This window comes from Lolium rigidum, chromosome 1, assembly GCF_022539505.1.
Source record: "Lolium rigidum isolate FL_2022 chromosome 1, APGP_CSIRO_Lrig_0.1, whole genome shotgun sequence".
Taxonomy (NCBI): Eukaryota; Viridiplantae; Streptophyta; class Magnoliopsida; order Poales; family Poaceae; genus Lolium; species Lolium rigidum.
Window position 1 is genome coordinate 20,858,851 of NC_061508.1, and position 21,064 is coordinate 20,879,914.

The 21,064-nt window shown below is 44.9% G+C and overlaps 3 protein-coding genes across 3 annotated transcripts; 2 read left to right on the forward strand and 1 right to left on the reverse strand.

The window, feature by feature from the left end:
* The first annotated feature begins 1,900 nt into the window (after positions 1-1,900).
* Positions 1,901-2,323, forward strand: LOC124705092 (auxin-responsive protein SAUR50-like). The gene has a single exon (XM_047237038.1). The coding sequence runs from the start codon at positions 1,967-1,969 to the stop codon at positions 2,321-2,323; it is 357 nt and encodes a 118-aa protein (XP_047092994.1). The 5' UTR covers positions 1,901-1,966.
* Positions 2,324-7,981: 5,658 nt separating this feature from the next.
* LOC124668854 (ribosome production factor 1-like) lies at positions 7,982-13,567 on the reverse strand. The gene is made up of 11 exons (XM_047205801.1): positions 13,295-13,567; positions 13,125-13,205; positions 12,054-12,149; positions 11,826-11,909; positions 11,674-11,743; positions 11,516-11,598; positions 9,556-9,635; positions 9,351-9,449; positions 8,721-8,820; positions 8,298-8,387; positions 7,982-8,217 (listed from the first exon to the last, which is right to left on the reverse strand). Exons 1-11 carry the CDS (start codon positions 13,541-13,543, stop codon positions 8,179-8,181), a joined length of 1,071 nt encoding a protein of 356 aa, XP_047061757.1. The 5' UTR covers positions 13,544-13,567; the 3' UTR covers positions 7,982-8,178.
* Positions 13,568-17,909: 4,342 nt separating this feature from the next.
* LOC124668870 (probable ribosome-binding factor A, chloroplastic) lies at positions 17,910-20,586 on the forward strand. The gene is made up of 4 exons (XM_047205803.1): positions 17,910-18,221; positions 18,316-18,489; positions 19,217-19,424; positions 20,214-20,586. Exons 1-3 carry the CDS (start codon positions 17,925-17,927, stop codon positions 19,370-19,372), a joined length of 627 nt encoding a protein of 208 aa, XP_047061759.1. The 5' UTR covers positions 17,910-17,924; the 3' UTR covers positions 19,373-19,424; positions 20,214-20,586.
* The last annotated feature ends 478 nt before the right edge of the window (positions 20,587-21,064 follow it).

The window sequence follows — 21,064 nt, forward strand, 5'->3', positions numbered from 1 at the left end:
GCTAGTGCCTCATCTTTGGAAAAGATGGTCCAAAGGTTCCAAGCTAAAAACGGGTGGCTATCCTTGGAGCAAGGAAACCACCTATGATGGGAAGAGGTGCAACCACTAGTGGGGCATATGTAGCAAAGCTTCATAGGATGCATATCTCTACCACTACCAGGCTAATTAATTTAGTGTCCTTTTTTTGTGTTGTGCGCTTGCTATTGACCCATCTGTTGATTAAGGTCTAGGAAATCAGATGCTTTGCTGAGTGCATCCTTCAATCTATGATGCATCTATCCTGCTACAAATTTGAAGTACAAAATCCGTATACGCCTTCGTTATCTTTATTTTCTACCGTATCTGTTTGGAATTTTTGGATCGATCAACTCGTACTGGCCATCCGTACAGTGCCCAGGGATCCGTTTGCAGGGCAGCGAGATATGGCCATGATTGAGCGTGTCTGGAGCAGCAACACTGGCTGCGCATTGAAAGCCGTGTTCTCTCCACACACATCTCTCTATCTATCTGTATCTCCTGCCTGCCTAGCTAGCATGTTCTCCTTTTTGTACATCTGTAAAGCAAAGCACATTCAGAGGATGATTTTGTTTTAGATCTCCATTTTCCGCTCCACTTTCTAATAAAGATGTCAACCCTGTCTTCCCCACCGCTAATGCTCCTATCTGATTTTGTGCCTCCCCACTTATAGGTTAGATCCTATGTTCTAACATTGACTTTGTATACCCTAAAGAAACATTGACTCTGCATCCATTGTGTTATTTGTGCCCATCTACGCCATGGAGAATGTCAATTGTGCAGTTCATTATCCATGCATCAGGTGTCTCATGTCTTCAAGATGCAAAACACACGGCTATCTTCATATGGGTATGATACTCCCTTCCATCCCTAACAAGTGTTGCTAAACCAGTGGATGATTTTTTTTAACATAATACTACTTTTTTGCAAAAAGAACACCGATCTATTAACAATCACCAAAGGTAGTAATACGAATAGCATAAAAAATAAAAATTATAAATAGGTCACTGGACCACCTAACAGACACTAGCACGAGCCGAAGGCGTGCTGTTGTCCTCGCCCCTCCATTCCTGGGCAAAATTTATCGTAGTAGAGATTGTTCTACTGCAACAAGCTCACCTACGATAAACCACCAGGCATCAGCGATTATAGGGCGGAGAGGACCTTGTTCTAACTTATGATGTAGTCGCTGCATAAACATCTTAAAAAAGACAATAAAAAAACCTAAACAAAGAATGTGAACCCTCCATGAGGAGCCATGTTCCACCACGTCTCCAATACCCCAAGTACATCCTAGGCGTCGCCCAGTGTCGCGGACAAGAGGAGCCGAATCCTAGATGGGTTTTACAAAGACAACCCGATTGGCTTCAGTTTTGTTAAACTTGTTCTACCTGTAGATTAGCATAGTACACTTGACTTTGAAGCATGATGCAGTAGTTTACAGTGTATTATGTAATGTAGAATCTTTAGCTTTACTCCATGTAAACTAAGCTCAAGGCTCAGTGAACCCTTGCACAAACACCCACACCCACACAAAGAGAGGTCCCCTGGATGAGCAGCAGTTTACACTGCAGTATGCACCCATGATCAGATCCAGACCATCATTAGATTCACCACGACTCTACTCTACTCTACCACCACCTCTAGTTCACGTACGGACGGTGAAACACTGTGACAGGTGGTACGGGCCCCAATGCTTGGCCCAGGCCCGGCCGGCAAGCCCACGGGCGTCGCGGGCCCACCTCCCCCGCCCGCTCGTACGTCTCCACCCCACCACCACCTCCGGTCCACCACCTCCGCACCAACCATGGCTGCCTCGCGCACTCGCCTCCTATATATACTCCTCCGCCTTCCTCCTCACCGTCCCAACATCATCGTCTTCCTCCTCCTCTACATCACAAGCAAGCCACTGCGCGCCACCAAGTCGAACGAACAAGCTCACTACCAATTAATGGCGATCAAGAAGAGCGGAGCGGCGGGGCTGAAGCAGATCCTGAAGCGGTGCTCGAGCCTGGGGCGGCGCCAGCAGCAGCAGCACAACCATGCCGGGGAGGAGCACTGGGAGGAGGAGGAGGCGGCGCCGTCGGACGTGCCCCGCGGCCACTTCGCGGTGTACGTGGGCGAGTCGCGGCGGCGGTTCGTGGTGCCCATCGCGGTGCTGGACAGGCCCGAGTTCCGCTCCCTGCTCCGCCGCGCCGAGGAGGAGTTCGGGTTCGGCGGCGCCGGGGACCTGCTGGTGCTCCCCTGCGAGGAGCGCACCTTTCGCTCCCTCTGCTCCGCCTCCTCCCTCACCTGCACCGCCCGCTGAGCGCCGGCGACGGCCATTTGTTCGGTCCGCCGGTCCGGCCTAGCGCAATTGCTAGGCGAGCCGGCGGCCGGCGCGTTCGTGTGTGTAAATACGTGTGGATCTCCATCACCGATCCATTGATTCGACGTGGCGCATGCGCGTATTAGCGCGCGCCCTTGGAAACCACCATTAATTTTCCCAGAGGGAAATCGAGGAAGACGAAGAAGACGAGGAGGAGATCTTTGGCGACAGATTTCAGAGCTAGCTAGCGAGATTTTTTCAACCGGCCATGTACGTATGTTAGCAGCAGCGTGTACGTTGTTTGTGACGTGTTCGAGTACTCGGCCCCTCATAGCAGCCTTCTCCATGATATTCATCTCCATGGAGGAGAGCTCAGTTGGGCGCGCGAGGTGAACCGTCATTACATCTTCTTTTTTACTCTGTACATGCGAGCTAAGATATGTTGGCCGGCTAAGCTAGCTAGCGAGGGTTGAGATACCGCCAGAGCGGAATGTGCGTGTTTGTTTGCTCGATCTCCTCCGTCAGTTTGTGGAATAATAATGGTGGTTATAAATTGTTTGTCCCCTAAACGATATCCGGCAAAAGTGTCGGATCAACTGTTTGTAGGACGCTTGGTGTCGCTTTTGGGATTCGTCAATTCTAAGTCGCGTACCCGAAACGCGGCCTACAAACAATAAAGTTGAATTGGAAACGGTTTAGTTTGATTGCTCCAAACCTAGCCTAGCCTACTCGCTGTCTTTTGGAGAGCTCTCTGAAGCGCGGAATTCTAAGAGACGAGCCCCCTCATTAGTAGGTGCCGTTCGACGGAGATTTTGACGTTGCGCCGCCATGTGACTTGGAACTCCTCTCGGGTGTAGGAGCCGTGCTGGAACTTCTTAACCGACTCGTAGGACTTGACAATGGCCTTCTACTCCACCGACTTCTCCTCCATGTTCGACATGTCGCTCGAGTCCTCTAGATCGTTATTATCGCCTCCCTCCTCTTCCTCATTTGTCGCCTTCTGCTTCGCGTCAGCCATGAATTGCGTGCTCGCAAGAAGTCCTGCGTAGTGGAGACTGTTTCGTGACGTCGGACACGGTATTGAGTCACGACGGGTAAAAAAAAACATTGTGACGTGCGGCTGTACTAGGTTTATGTTTCGGGCACCGTTACGTCGATCCGGCGAAGAAACGATGGGGGCTCCTCCTGGTTGTGCGCTGCCGATGAAGGTCACATGGATATCTGTCATCACCATAAACGTACGTACGTGGGCGGGGGCCGTTCCCATGTGAAATGTGTCGACGTGCCGGCCTCTGGCTCACTTTACCGTTCTACTGCTACTACAGTCTTACACTGTTACACAGCCAGCGTGCATGTATGCGCGCGCAGAGGCAGGGAGGGAAGGGTCCGATCCGATCCGTGACTCTGCAGTTCGTACCCATGAACTCTACGTACGGTACGCACTCCGCCGGCATGACCAGCCAAGCCATGCACGACTCAAATGGCACGTCCGTACCCGTACCCTGCCGACCGAGCCACACCGCAGCGACTGCACGGAAGGGAAGGACTATGTACGTACAATACGTTGTTAGAGCATATTCAGCGAGGCAACCTAGATGGTACTAGGCAGACTGGTCGCGCAACCTTCAGTGGCGCGATTCAAACGGACAGACATATCTAGCGAAACACATCGGTCCATCAAATTTAGGAGCCGATACGTCTACGCGGACATCGCGAGTGTGTCCACCCGCGATAAAAAAAGCCAAGGACCTGCATGACAGCGTTCTAACAGTTTTCTTCCTCTAGCCATCAATGTAGGTAGGCAGACTCTAAAACCGCATGATGTGTGCGCTCCTCTGTTAGCCGCGTCGCCCAACTTTTGGGTTAGCCACGTCGCCCAACTTTTGGGTTAGCCACGTGCCTTCAACAATGTTGGTATTTTGGCCTCCACGCCCAACATTCAATGCATTGGCCTTTTTAACTGTCATTTTCTTCCACAACCTCATCTTTTTCCATTCTCCACTACCACCGTAAGAATCGCGCCAGCCATGGCTGGTGGCATAGGATCGAGAGGAGGGGTCTAGGATGACCACCGGCCTCGGGGCGTGGGAGAGGCTAGAGTCAACCACCGCCATTACCGTCACCACCATCATCTCCCGAGTCCTCTCTGGGTTCGAATTGGGCGTCGCCATCCACTTGGACATGGACTAGGACAATTGCGCCTCCCCCCGAAGTTCGCGTCGATCGTCGATGGCCAAGAGCCCCCATGAGTTCGTAGTGCGGGTGGCTAGCGGCACGGCCGGTCTATGGTCTGTGTAGGTGTTGTTGTGCAGGTGTTGTTCGAGCGTGTAGGCCAGACGTACCTCCAAAACGGCTGGAGGTGGTTTGCCCGCGTGCACGCCATTGAAGTCGGACACCTCGTTGTCATCAAGTACAACGGCTCGCCGTCAAGGTCTTCGACGAGATCATGTGCCGCTGGCCCGCTGCCACTACCACTCCCACGAGGATGACTTGGAGCTAGGATCTTCTACTATGTTTTCATTAATTTTTAGTTTACTGCATCAATTTGTTTCAAGTAAATTGTTTTCAAATATGTATGCAATCTATGTAATTTGCTCCGATGACAAATCAAATGGGTCACACCGCATGCATTGGCCTAGAATGTGTGGCTCACATGCACCACGAAGCTACCCACACACCCGGCACACCCCACGATCCGACTGGCGAACGATGCGCTCTGCCGGATGAGCCGGCCGGCCGGGTCCCTGGGGCACGCGCGGGCGCCCCCATCTCATCTATACACCCTTCACGGCGGCACTTGGCAACACCGATGAGATGAGATGCGCGTACTGATACGACACACATGACATGCGTCGCAGCTCGCAACAGGCGAGCATGGCGTGGCGGTCCACAGTGCGGCGCCCTGCGGGCATGCATACCTGGGTCTAGTTATGTCCAGATGGGAGATATTTGTGCACGGTACGCACATGCCTCTGGCCACTGGGTACGCATACGGCATACCTGCTGCATACGTACGCGTACACGACCTGTCGGTTTCGCGTACAACGGTTTAGGGTCGACTGTTGTACTCGTGCAGATCCCAACTGTTTTCCTAAATCCAATTTTTATTTATTTATTTATCCGTGTGCCATGATTCTGAATTTTGAAATTCTGCAATCCTTTACATATAATAGATGCTAAGAGTGCCGATAACGGTGCACCCTCTACCCTCTTTAGTTAATATAAACTAACTAACTTTTCTAATAACACCATCATTTTGTAAAAGTTTAAAAAATAATATCACTAAATAGGGTAAAGGATACCCTAATGTTGACACACTTGCATCTCTATCTTTCGACACTTGCGTATGTGTAGCTAGCTTGAAGTGGAATAGCAGTTAGGGTTGCAAAGCAACATCCAATCCGCCCAGCTTCATAACCATAGCTGGTAAGACTAGCTGTAACTTTTCTATATAAAATTAGTCTGATTTAAACTGGAGTAAGTAAAGCTTTCGTGGGCTTACTGCCGGTTGCAACCCTAGTAGCACTATACACGACCAATAGGCGATGGGCGTTCACTAGTTAACCGGCAATCTCCGCACCTCGGAAGAAACTGCTCCGGGGTGTATCAACTTCCTCGAGGCCTTAGTGCTGAAGTGGAAGATCTACGATCTTGGCTTGGTGATCCATCCTGGCGACGAACCAAGTGGCGTAGTCCCCGGCATCGCCATCAGCGACCATGGTCCAAGATTCATTCATCGGCGCGGTGGAGAAGAAGGACCCGATTGCGTTTTTCTTTATCTTTATGGGATCTTTTTTGTAATTTCTCTGGACTCTTGTGCTAATGCTACTCAAGCCAAGATCCTTTTTTGTAACTGTACCCACCGACCAATGGAACTTCTCGGTCCTTCGGGACCTTATCTGTTCAAAGAAAAAAAGTTAACCGGCAATCGCTTTCGACGAGCTCGGACTATCTCTCTCGTCTAGGCAATCGCTTTCGACGAGCTCGGACTATCTCTCTCGTCTACGAGCGACCTACATGAGAACAAAAAGGCTGGATACAAGAAGATCTTCAGCAGTACCACCGTGCATGCATATCTTATCTCGTATATATTCAGTAATTCACGTACGTATTCGTTATCCATAGACTTGGGTACAGTGCCTATGTCGCAGCCCTGCAGCGAGCCGGCCATTGACCGGTTCAACAAAGGAACAGAGCCAATGACTCGTTGCAGGTAACACATGCAAGCATCCACACAGACCAGACTACCAGAGCTCATTCACCTCCATGACTGGATGCTATAATCTGTCTGGTCCACAGAAACATACCACCCTACGCCTCAACATTTTTCCACGCGCAAAAAACAGCACCTCTTGAAAGCTGTTGCAAGGGGTGGGTTTTTTTTTTTTTTTTTGACAAACTTGAACCCTAGGCAAACTGATGCCTCATCTAACCACGGGCGAAGCTATTTTGAAATCTCACCCCTTGAATTCGGCACCGGCGAGAACGAAACCGAAGTAGTGCTGGCAGGCACCAGCGTGAGAACAGCACCGGTGGATTTTGGCGCTGAACCGTTGAGTATGTAGTGAAATTTCACCTAAAATAGTTTCACCAGCCACACGCCAGAACCAACAGTTTGGAAACTTTAGTAAGGGGAGTTTTTTTTTTTTTTTGACTAACTTGAACCCTAGACGAAACTAATGCACCTTCTAGCAGGCGAAACTTTTCTACAGAATTTCACCGCCTAAGAAAGTCGCTGTGCAACGATGGAACCGAAGCAGTGGGGGTCGGCGGCACGGCATATGGCACCAAAGTGAGAACGGCGCCGAACCCATTGAGCCCATTTGTGGTGAAATTTCTCGGCGCCCGACCTGCACAAGTTCAGATTCATTCTCGTTGGCGCTGAATATTAGGATCAGATTTTAAAATATTTTAGCCAAGAAGATTAAATGAGGCATTAGTTTCAATAAAAGGTCAGACGTGTCAAGAAAAAAGACGCAAGGGAGCATGTGAAATTTCATCCTGAACTTATAAGGTGGTGCTAGTAAAGTAAGGGAGCAGGGTTGAAACGAAACGAATTGAATGGGTAGAACATGGCATGGCAGTGCCAAAGGGTTCATGACTTGAGGCAGGCCATGTGCCGCTCTAGCCACAGGTAGCTGCCCGTGACCAACGCAGGCCGGAACAGGAGAAAGATGGCAATCATAACTCACACCCGAGCTCTGTTCATCGTCCAAGTTGCGGTGCGCACGCACTGTCGTACGCCCCTCCCTGCACGGCTGCACGGACGTACTACCCCCCAGCGTGCACGGCACTCATGAATGGACCCCCAACGCCATGTGTAGCAATCTCAGCCAGCCTGCGCCTCCCCTACACCTAGTCACCTCAGACAGATGTAAGAAATCTGGCTAGATAATTTCATGGCAGACTCATTCATGTAGATGTAGACCTTGGGGTCCTGGGCAGGCGGCAACGGCGTTGTCATGGCGCCGCTGGCGAACCCTGCCGGAGTTGGGGCCCTGGCAATGATAAGTTCTTGGACGAATGGAGAGGAGACGAAACAACTGCTAGGATGTGATCTCTCCTGCGGCGGTTGGGCGATAACGACCTTGTACACAAGAGATCGATTCCATCATATCTCGCGCCGGATCACATGTCGGGGTCGTAATAAAGCAAAAAAAAAGGTAAGTAATAAACTTTTTGTAACATAGCTGGGAGTTCGTACAAGGCAAAATTTAGGAACTCATTTGACGGGTACACTAAAAATAATCGCTTGAAATGTGGATTCCAGTTTGTTACAGAACTCAAACATACTCTACAGTAATTTTCCGAGGAAGAGCAAACAGACTTCGGTGTTGAAGCAAGCGCAACGCCCATTACAAGAAAAATCTTCTCCTGCTTGTGTCCAGGTCGGGCTGTAATTTACACGAGATTATGCATTATGCAACGGCTGATTCATACTGTAGTACAAAACGTAAATGGAAAACCATAGTACCTTGTGAACCCACTCGTACTCGCCGCTTTTCGTGTCAAAGGTCCCGTGTTGCAAGGTGATCAGCTTGAGAATGAAGCGAGGACCACATTCCTGTGTGCCATTAACAACAGTTCAAGGTTACTGCTAAAAGCTAACGAGGTAGAACAACCAGAGCAGCAATTCTATAATGGTTCAATCAGCAGCTGTGAAGGTGACATGGCTGACATGTAAAGGTTAAGAAAGTAAAGCTACATCAACATGCGGGTTCTAGCTCAGTACTAAACATTCTTTGGAAAACAAGGAATTCCTCTAAGCATGCTGGCATAGAAGGATTTTGACTTGTGAGTGATTGGTTCTTCTGAGGTTGGTCAATTCCTGGATTGTGAATACAAATTCTTGCCATCACATACAAAAAAACACTGCAGTGTGTAGTAGCTGAGGTACCTGAAGGCGACAATTCACATGCTTCTCTGTTTTGGTTTCAGAAGCCTTGCCTTTCTTGTCCTTTGTCACCACTTTCTTTTCTTTCTCTTCAAATACATACCTGTCATCAGGATTGCAGATTATTATTTTCCAAATTCTGAAGATACAATAGTATGCACAAATTGAACTTATGACACCCTTTTCTGACCAAAAAGAAGGATCCACAGCTGAAAATCACGCTTCAGGAATCAGCTAACCATGAGATGGAACAAGGGACCAACTACTAATTATTATTTAGTTATTAGTACACAAAACAACCATAAATGACCTTCACTAATTTTGACATGAAACCCCTACAAACAACTCTTAGACTCAAGGAATATACTCCCTCCGTCACATGAAAGTTGTCTTGGATTTGTCTAAATTTGGATGTATCTAGACACTGTCTAGTGTGTGGATACGTCAAAATTTAGACAAATCTTCGACAACTTTGACGGGACACAGGGAGTACCACATATAATACAGCAGTGCCTAGTTGTATTGCACCTTTTGCAAGTCTATAAACTATCGTAGACTCGTGAAACCAAAATTTCCACATCTCTAGTTGTTAACAGGATGCTTTTGCTTAGTTGTATTTTGGTATATATTCACCTGTGATGACGGAAAAATATATAGTCTCGCTGATTATGGAAGGTCACAACTCGGCGGCCACGGAAATTAGGGTCTTGGGGAAAAAGAGATTGTATCATCCTGAATAAACGAAGGGGGAAAGTGAACATGTCAAGAAAATAATAAAATGATGTTGTGAGATACAAAATCATCCTTTGGTAAACGTAAGTACAAATCCTGAGATCACCTTCCAACACGATGACCAAGGCGCGTAGTGAAATTATTCAACACTAACTCTGGCTTATGGCTTGTAGGGTTCCCATGGTTCTGTCATACAAAGAGATAAACCAAAAGGGTAAACAAAGTAATCTGGAATACTCAGGAGTAGAAATTTCACCGATAGTAGCTTTACATAGAAACAAAAACTGTAAAATGACAAGAGCACATCAAATACAATGATTGCAGAAAACTAGTGAATAGCAGGATAATGATTCAAAAGCAGCTGATAGATATGTTTATATCCGTTATATGCTTTGAGTGTTCCATCAATCTAGAAAATCATCTACATGGCCATGAATGGATGAGCACAACTCCTTAACTGCAATAAGCTTGCGCATTGCTATAAAGCATGGCAAAGTCAAAACAGCAACATGGATATGTCAGACAGAGACATGGACCAGCCTTCTAGCAGACATGCCATATGACACCGGACATTGACTAATGCGAATCTGTTTATTGTCGGCAAAACTAAGATGCCTAAGAGAGACTAGAGACAGGCTGGAGACAAGTAGGATGATCAATTGATGGCAACTTGAGTTTTATGTTCATTTTCAATGCACCTTTAGTTCAAAAGCTCAGCGGTGTGCCAATATATATGTATTTAATGTCATAATTTTTCCCAACTGCGGTTCTATCTGAACCACATAATTAAATTCGAACTCTCTTATTCATCAATATGTGTTAATCAAGCAAATAAGTTTACCTTCTATACTAGATAATCCTTAATAAGAACTATTGCACAGTTGATCTCAACACTTTTCTGCATTACTACAGACACAACACGAGTCTCACAGAAAAGAGTAAATAATATTGCTAACTAAAAGCAACCTTCCTTCCAGCGCATGAACTAGTAAAATACAAGTATTATGTCCCTTCTTCTAGAAATTAGAAATAAGAGTAACACACATGTCTAAATCATATATAAACTATGTACTTATATGCAACTAAAAAGGTGAATATCTTCATTACAACCTAGGGCAAGAAGAAAGTAGGCAATATAATTGGTTTGCAGTTACTATTACACATAAAACAGTAACCAGACAAGCATTGTACTGTCAAAAAAATCTGATAAGATCGAACTAGTTAACATTTTATAAATTCTTGCTTATGGACCCGTAATTGACATCATGAACATGTCAAATAGTTATGCCAATTATATATTCCCTCCGTCCCAAGAAGGCTGTCTGGGATTTGTCAAAATTTGGATGTATCTAGACACTAAATAGCATCTAGATACATCTAAATTTTGACAAATCTCCAACAACCATCATGGAACGGAAGGAGTATATAAAAAATACCTGGGATTATCAGCACCAGAAGAAGCATCCCTTCAGCAATCAGCTAGCACTAGTTTGTCCTTGTGCGGAATAGTTATGAAAGCTGGGAAACTGAAGGTCCTACTTTTTATACACCAACTTTTTTTTACTAGCAGACATAACTTAGCACACAAAGCACACAGGACTGTCACTTGTTCAACATGGATAAAGAGTATGCGAGGCCACAAAGTAGGTTACCATGTTTAACAATACTAAGTACTTTGTGTTTTCATAAGAAGCAGGTATAGGGAAGAGAATAGCTCAAGGCAAGGTCTCACTAGTCATTATCAACTGCTGAAACGCTAGATGACAATAACAACAGCGAGTCAACACATTCTTCCCAAATTTAAGGGGACATGGGTGCTTATTTTCTATAAATCTCAAACAGTTCATCTAAGTAACAGACTGAGAGTATGCATTTATGCTTAAGAATTGACTATATCTTGTTGAGTGACAAGTATTTAACCTCTGTTCAAGAATTGTGGCCTACAAAGAAACATACGTAAATAAATGTACACGAGCAACAAATGAAATTCACACATTCACTTAACATGAAAGAAGTTACTGAAAACATAGCAGATACTAATATATAAAAGGTACAGAATATAGTACCTTTATATCTTTCCGCAGAACAAGCTTGGATAGCTTGAAATGTGCAGTAGGGCCTTCAGGCAGGTTGATGATCAGCAGTGCATCTGTGACACAAATGCAACTGTAAGATGTCACAAACAAGAACATGAGGAAGGAAAAAGAAATTGATGAATTCCTACCAGGTTCCCTTCGATTTGTGTGGACAACCATAACTGAAGTGAACTCTCTGTTATTTGCATATTCCACAACCTGAAAAATAACAATATGTTACAACAGATATGGAGACATATATAACTGGATTAAATGAATGGAATATGAGAACTTGTCATACTTTCTTGAGGTCATAAGTTCCTCTATTAACATATTGAGCATTTGGTATCACTTGCATTAACTCCTTAATAAAAGCAGGTCCCCTCTGTCAACATATGGAGCAGAAAGTACAACATTAGATGACAAAATCTTGTTCAACGAATACAAGTTAACAAATTATCACAGATTCAGAATATTCAGCACAAATACTATTGCAGGTGTCGGTGACAAGGAGGTAAAAAATGCATACGCCTGAATTGAAGCGGCATGTGGTAATCAATACTTTCGGGGTTACTACTTGTTTCAGAACTGCATTGAATTCATCAGCATCATTCCCTGCAAACAGCTGCACACAAGAACGATATTAGATACGTACAAAAACTGAGTAAGGTTGACACGCGAGCCTAAAAATGCATTCCTCCACGGTAAATAAAGTAATAGATATATAAAAGTTCACACAATGGTAGTGGTCTCAATCACATATTCTAACAGAGAGATGCTCTCGTAGTGTGTTTTCACTCCATGAGACATCGAGATAAGAAGTCAGCAGGATAATCAGAAAATACTAGTTCTAAACACAATGAAATTCGAGTATTTAACAACTGTAAGTCCATACCAGCAGCTAAAATCGTAAATTTATTGATAATGACAGAAGTATGTGAGAGCGTAGATTTTATCATTAACAAGATGGTTGAGTGTAATGACACAATACTATACAATATAGACAACAGCATTGCAAACCCGAATTTCAATCTGTTAATTAATTATACGCATTGTGATAGTTCATTCAATAGATGTAATTTTAAGTGCAATATTACTGACCATCTGAATACAATCTTTTCTGCCCATCACACTAACATGTTACTACAGAAAAGATTCTGGGAAACAAGAAGTACTGTATCTATTGCAATACAATAGTACCATAAAATACAACCAAGCAGTATTGTGTGCCATCTTATAACAATGGCATGTCTAAACCAGTTGTGCAGGGTAATAACAAGAACCAAGCACAAGGCTCATTTAACTTCTGGCCAAAATCTCCAACGCCCAAATGTTTTGCCTTTACTTGAGCTTCTAAACAATCCAGCATAGTCAACGATGGTAGTCACGTCTACCCTTGATAACACCTCATGTCCATACCTACTCTCTGTCTCTCTAATATTTAGCCCTGGTGTCAGAAATAAGTAAAAACTACCTCCATTGTTCAGAGACCAGGCATAGCCTAAGCACCCTTTGATTTGATGTTTCACGCTCTGATGAGCACACTTAGGGACCCTCGCACTGATCGAATTAGTCAATTGAGCAGCACAGAAGTACGAACCTCCTGATCGTCAGGCCGGCAGACGGTCTCGTCAGGCTCCCTGGTGTTCTCGATCGTCCGGGGCACCTGCTTCTCCGGCACCTACAACCATCCAATCAAACACAGAACCGTCAGAATCAACCCACAACCTCGCTCGAACCTCACGGGAAATTCGTTCCGGGAGTGCTTGCCTGTTCGCCGAGCTCGGCGGCGCGCTGCGCGGCCTGGGCGCGCTCGCGGCCGAGCTTGCGCTTCTGGGCCTTCTTGTCGCGCTTGAGCTTGGCGTACACCTCGCTGCGCTTCTCCTTGTTCCTGATCTCCGACGGCAGCGGCGGCGCCGGCTTCTCCTCCTTGGGCCTCTTGTCCCGCCGCCCCCTCCTCTCGCCGTCGTCGGCGGTGTCGTCGGTGTCCTGCTTCCGCTTCCTGTCCTCCCGCGCCATCGCCTTCGCCGCCGCCGGCTAGGTTTTGCGTGGTGGGGGTTTAGGCGTCTAGGGCACCGCGGCGGCGGAGAGTTGGGTTTGTGAAGAAGACCCGACCCGTGGGCCGTGCATCTGTGGAGCGGGCTGGTGTTATCTACGGAGTACGTTTTTTTTTCTTCCTGAATTCAACAACTTCCGGTCGAATGAATTGTGGCAGATTTTCAACAACTTCCGGTCGAATGAATTGTGGCAGATTTAAATCTGCCACAATTAGTTTAAAATTTTAAATTAGAGGAATTTACTAATTTTTTAGGATAACATCTCTAATATATTAAGAAAATGACATGAATCTGCAATATGCGATTGATAGAACAACTGGCCTTATTCCATAAGATAATACATTCGCGGTTTGTCCCTATGTATTTCCCGAGACAAGACAAACCTAGTCTGGCACAGCCCGTGTTAGCCCATCAGAACGTCCCGAGTTCCCACATCAGCCTCTTTAGAGCATCTCCAGTCGCATCCCCCAAACGACGTCCGACGCTTTTGCCGGATTGATCGTTTGGGGGACGTCCGACGCTTTTGCCGGATTGATCGTTTGGGGGACGTCCGAACCAAATTTGCGTTTGGAGGAGGTCCCTTTCCTAGCCACGTCCCCCAAACGCGATCCCTAAACAAAAGGAAAATGCTTACGATACGGCGACCGATCGCTCGCCAGCGATCGGTCGTCCGGCCTCGCTCCCGCTTCGGCTTAATGTGCCTGTTTTTTCGGCCCAACAATGGTTTCCCTGCAAAACACATGAGTGAGATGATGAACTATTTGTTGTAAACAATCCGTAATTTTTGTAGGATTTGTTGTTAACAATTGTTGTAAAGAGACAACATTTTTTTGTTGTTGATGCTAATAAAGTGATTTTTTTGTTGTAACCATTTGTGACTTTTTGGATAAAATAGTAGGTGATTTTTGTTGTAATTCAATCTGTAGCAAATTAAATATCGCTTGACCACTTTGCATCATTTTTGCAAACATATTGGTTTTTTATTGTAATCGTTTGTGAATTTTTGTAAAAAAAGTTGGTGACTTTTGTTGTAATTCAATATGTAACAAATTAATGTTTTCTTATTTTTTTGTAAACATATATATTTTTGTTGTAATAGTCTCCGGTTTTTGTTAATAATAATGGCTACTTTTGTTGTAAATTGATCTCCAACAAAACAATTTGTTGGTTTAACCACTTTATTTGTGACATTACTTTTTAAAAATGTTGCGACTTTTTGTTGTAATAGTATATATTTTTTGTACGTGGAGAGATTTTTTTTGTTGTAATACTCTTCACATTAGGGAGGTACTGCGGGTTGGTTTCCAGAAAAAGGAGGGTGGCAAATGTAAAACTGCATTTAAACTATTATCTGAGAAATATAGTACTGCGGGTTGATTCTCCACAAAACCGGGGGCTATAATGTAAACTTCCTAATGCGACTGATTCTGCCCGTCGGATCGCCATCGGACGGCGCGGAGGACAACCGATTTTTGGCCCCAGATCCACCGCCCGACACGTAGCGTTCGCCTAAACAAAAAGCAAGTGTAAAAGTCGTGTCCGGTGTTCCTGATAGAGCCTCTATACACAGGAGATGAGCTAGGGACGCTGGACAATATTTGATGCACGTTCGGACCGAATCGGCCTTTAGAGCGCGCAATTGGAACATTTTTTGGCCGGCATCCCCCAAATCTCTTTTGGGTTGGGGGACGCGACTGGAGATGCTCTTATATACCAGTTGGCGTAGAGTGTGCATCACGTTGTCCCGCTAACCATACATATTTCCCTCGCTTCTTCCTTGAACACGCACTGCTCACTCTCACTCTTTCCGTCAAATGCCCCAAACAAACCAACGTGCGCACAAAAAACTTGTAATTCTCTCTAGGAACTACCGACCATTGAGAGTGAGTCAACTCGTCTTGCTAGCGCATGATGTTCGTAATTTACCAAAAAGTCATTTTAGATCCCGAGCACGTGCTCTAGTCATATTAAAAAATATGAAAATTAGATTTATGTGTTTAAAAAAATCAACTGGCCATAGCAGGTTTCATTTGCAAGAGGTCGAGGAGCGTCATTGGTCACACCTGCATCCGTTTGGAGGAAATTGTCATAGCTCAGAAGAAAGGCCACCGATCTGGCAATAGTCTCATCACCCTTGCCGTGAATGATGTCATTACGGAGATGCCAAGATCTCCAAATCAGCATAAGAACCCTGACAAGGTGTTAGGTTCAAGAGGATGTTCTGAAGCCAGTCAGGGCCGGAGGAACTGAACACACTTTCAGGAGGAAGCGCCCAATGGTCTCTCATGGCACCATTCCTCCAAGTGTTTCTAATTGGTCACGACCAAAAATGAACGCTCTGAAAATGAACGTCGACGCGGCTTTCAATGGAGCCTCGTATGAAGCCACCGCTGGAATTGTGGTCAGGGACTGGAAGGGGTCAGCGATCCTCACGGCGAGCACCCAGCTGGCGTCGTGTTCATGTGCTGAAGAAGCGGAAGCATGTGCCATTCTATTTGGGCTGGAAACGGCAACAAAACAGCACCTCTCTATTGATGTCCTGGAGTCTGATTGTGCGGTGGCTGTGAAGGTTGTGCAACAGGAGTGTAAAAACCTGTCCAGGTTTTGGCACGTGTGTGACAGGATCAAAGATATGTTGGGCTCCTCCCAGCCCTGTAATATTCAGCACATAAGCCGGAATGACAACTCTGTTGCTCACGAGTTGGCAAACCTTGCTAAGAAGTCGAATTCCTCTTTGTTGTGGATGGCGCCTGTGCCGGGTTTTATTTCAGATTTATGTAACAGTGACATTGTAAAAGACTCTACTCTTATTGAATGAAAGCTTTCTATTCTCAAAAAAAAAATCATGTAACAAAATTCTAAAAGGAGCTGATGATGTACACCATGTTAACTAATCAATTACGAGAAATAGGATCAGATTTTGCAGTTCTTTTTTCTTTTTTCTGTAGTACCCCGACGTGACATGAGCGTGAAAGATGTTCAAGAATCCGTTTTCTTTTTATAAGGGCTAAAATCACTTAGTACAAAAATCTCAATTATAACTGTTTTGTATTCCGAGCTACACAAAAATGACAAAGTCTGATTCTGATTTTTTTTGAAGATTTGAATCACTATACTCAGATCCACACATTTGTTATTTTCGAGTATCCCAAAATACAAATTATTTCCAGCTAAAAATTTACACGTTTGTCTATAAATAGGGACAATTGGTTGTCTATAAGGTCCATTGTGGACTAGAAGGGGAGAGAACACATATGGTTTATGGTAGACCATGCCTTCATGTATTTTTTTCATGACGACGGGTCTTTTCCTACTTTTTTTTTAAAAGGAGAGGCCCGAAGTGTGTGGAAACCTTCATTAATTCTAAGGTACATGTACATATGCAGTAAGGACCTTACATAATTAACTTAAAGCAAATAAGTCCATCCACTTTAGAGAAAAGATCCTAGAAAAAACATCAAAAAAACTATCGGATCCTCTTTGAGAAGCCACGCAAAGTTGGGACTGGTCCGAGAAGTCCAACTCGAAACTCCAACTGTAGAACTTATTTGGAGAGATGTATAGCCCGCTCGTCAAAACTTGCGCCTCCACCAACAGTACGCAGCGAAGCAAAGGAGAGCTATAGGGAGGTGGTTGTGGGATTAGTAAAGCCTAGGAAAAAACTACCCGTAAACCTAAATCCGGCACCATTCCTTTGTTCTCGCTGTATGGCAACACTCTGGGCGGACCTGGTGAGACGGTGGAAGAGACCAGAAGCGAAGGGTTCGAGAGAGGCATAGTGGGGAAGAGGGGCTACATAACATATCCTTATAATATCGTAGATATTACCACTTTTATCTATTTGTGTTGTTCTCTTCGTCCGAGCTATGTTTATGAGTTGTGTCGCTGACTCGCTCACCCATTCTACGACGTAATTTGTGTTATAAAAAAGTACATGTGCAACTTGAAGACCTCAAGAAAACAATGCATATAAAAAATGCTAGTTAAAATTTTCATTGAACTTATTTTTTTTCAAGAGACAAAGATTTAAAAAATTATAGGGTAGCTAGTGATTAAACATTTCTCCATGATAAAAAGACATTTTTTTGATCCATTGTAATTCATCCAATTAAAAGATAAATTTTGACCGTGGATGTACAAAATTTCGTTACAGCTGCACAAAATTTATCAACACAACGGACTTAGCAAAGGTTTTTATAATTTGCACATTATTTTGGAAATTCTTTTAAATCACCCGGGAGATATTGTTCGATTCTCGACACTATCCCTTCCCACCTCGACGGCCGACCGCCGCCTCACCGCCGCGCAAAAAATCCCCCCGCCGCCCCCGCACACCGGCGACGATGTTCCCGTGTCGCCCACTGGTGTCCCCGCCGCTGCCGCGCGCCCTCGCGGCCGCGGCGCCCGTGTCCCTGCGGCGTCTGCCGTCGGCGGCGCTGTCGCTGCGTGTGGTGCGGTGCATGGCCAAGGAGCGGCGGGTGCGGATGGTGGCGAAGCAGATCCAGCGGGAGCTCGCGGACATGCTGACCCGCGACCCCGTCATGCAGCGCGCCGTCCTCCCCGAGGCCGCCCTCGGCGCCGACCGCTACCTCTCCTCCCTCACCACCATCGCCGACGTCGAGCTCTCCAACGATCTGCAGGTCACCCCCGCTTGCTCGAATGCCGCTGCTACTGCAGTGCTGCTAGCTACAACATGAGCAATGCTGAGTTCCTTGTTTATTCCGGTGTGTGCAGGTCTGCAAGGTGTATGTTTCCGTGTTTGGGGACGAGAGGGGGAAGAAGGTCGCCATGGCTGGACTCAAGGACAAGACCAAGTATGTCAGGAGCCAGATAGGCAAGCGGATGAAGCTGCGCCTCACGCCTGAGATACGCTTCATCGAAGACGAGTCCATGGAGCGTGGAAGCAGGGTATGCTTCAGCTTTGTCTTTGTTTTCTATCAGACATTGACGTCTGTTACTAGATGCGAGTTTGTTCTTATGTTACTAAAACAAACACATCGCGAGTTAAGCAGTTAGGTAACTGATCGCCACTGCCTGGTTTTTATTTCTGTTGTTGCCGTCCCAGACCAGAGTTTTCGACCCTGCATTTTCATAGACTATTTTTTTTTGAAAGGTATAGACTAATTTATTTAAGTATATAATCGATATAGATATATGATTATTCAAGATTGCCTTCATATGAAAGTGTAGCACAGGGCACAGGATACTTATCTTAACTGTTCTTGTGTCTCTTCCCTTGCAAATTTGCAAGTTGCGACAGTCTTGCTTCTATGTTCACACTTTGAAGTGCGTTTGCAGTTCAGTTTGGGTGAAAATTAGAATCATCCTTTGTTTTTATATAGATGTGAATACTTTTAAATGGTTTGTCGATAGTATTATACTAGCCGTGAAATTCATCCTGTAGGGCCTTTTTTTTTACCCGGAACAGCAGGAGCTCTGCTTCCTTTCATTCATAGAAGAGGGAATCCTGTAGAGCCTTCATGAGATAACTCGCAAAAGCTGGCAAGGCTTCAGTTTCTTATAGCTCAAAACCTGCCGTAGTAGCAATATTACCGCAAAGAATCATCCTGTGGAGCATGTTCTTCTGTCTCCTATGTACTAGGAAAATCTGCTCTGACTGATTCCACCTCTGCAGATTCTTACTATATTGGACAAACTAAAGGAGGAAAGGGAGCAGCGAGAAGGAAAGGATGAAGAAGAAGATGGAGAAGCTTCAGATCTAGTGGAAGAAGAAGATGGTGACTGGGATGGAGATGAGCCAGATGAGGAGGACATAATTTATGTAAAATAGCCCACTATGTCTTTTAGAAGCTTGACATTCTTTCAACTTCGGAACTCATCAGGTCAGTTTTTAAACTTCAAGAATCATCCGACTATAAGTTGATATATCCATGGTCCTGACCAAGCTCTTCAAGTAGGATTCATTTTCCATAATATTTAGTGCTAGTTTAGCTCTTGTAATGCATATATACACAGCGGGATATACTGCTGTGCGCTACTAATAGTTGTTGAGGAAAAAGTAGGCTGGCAAGTAGAAATAAACTACTCCCTCTCCGGCCCTATTTGATTGCCGCAGCCCATATATTCAAATGTGCTATGTCCAGTTAAATCCGCGTCAATTAAATGGGCCAGAGGGAGTATTTTAACTTGAACAGTATCTGAATTTCCATTAAAAAAATAATTAAAGTAAATCTGGATTAGACCAACGAGTCCTTGGTATATAAAAATCCCGTTGTGGAAATGTTACCCTCTAGTTCATCATACCCTCTAGCACATAATATGGTACCTTGTTATTGCAGTTAAGTAAAAGTGGCAAATGTGATATGTGCTGATGTATGAGACACATATCTCCTCTGTGCTCATTGTCAATTTTCCCAAAGTACAGATTGATATTAGAAGTTATGCTTAGCTGAATTGCTTATCCATCTTCAACACTGAATTGTGATCTCTCTGCATGGAGAGCTGTATCCTGTGTTCTAGGCATGATCTGAATTCAACGTTTTAGCACAAAAATGAGATAGATGATTCCATGTAGAGTTATGCATGTTGAGGCTAGTGTTTGTTTTCTTGAGAGTGAGGCAAATTTATGAAGTATCAGGATTGTTCTAATTGGTGTTTTTTTATCTATGCAGTTCTCTTAGCAGTTAGTTCCATGATGATGAGAACTCACTCAGTGCTCACATTGCCAACAACACGCTCCAAGAGTATCTCAACACTTGAAGAGCAATACTGAGACATCTATGTTGCCAATTAGAAGCAGGCCATAGCCTTTCTTTCAATGCTTCAATCCGCAGGATGCCTAAAGCGGGAATGTAGAGGGTGTGTTATCATATTGTGTTCACTAGATCAGTATCTGACCATTAATGAGGGACGGTTTCAGTGATGTTCATCCTTGCGTGTATGCTAACTAATCCTTGTTATGTGCAGCTGTTGTGTCTATTGATCTTACCGAACAATGGAGGCACTTGCTTTTCACTTTTCATTTTCTATTCATCTTGTACGGTACATCTTTCCCGAAATCGTTTTGCTGCACAGTAGTATGACTATGATCTAGCGATAAAAATGCACTTTTGCTCATTCTTTGTTAAATATAAGCCATTCAAGGCATGTTACAAAATTTCTACTACAAATGTTTTCTGTAAGCTTATTAGTGGACATGTTATTTCTTCTCTGTAAACGGATAGCCCCGTGATCCATACATTTTTGTAGTGGAAGAGGCATCACAGTGGCAACGCTCTGAAATATATTTTTTCTACCACCTGAGCCACATGGATTGTTATATTGTGATCCAAATCCTATTTACCTGATTTACTATGGAAGGAGTCCTGACGGACTACGGCGTGCCATCCGTGTTAGACGTAACACATCTACAATTCTATTTCGTGTCCGCCAAGAAAGAGAGTTGTTTGCCCCTATATATAGTCACAGGTAGTCATATAATAGATGAGAGAGTTCCACCATATTCATAGCACGTAGAGGGTTT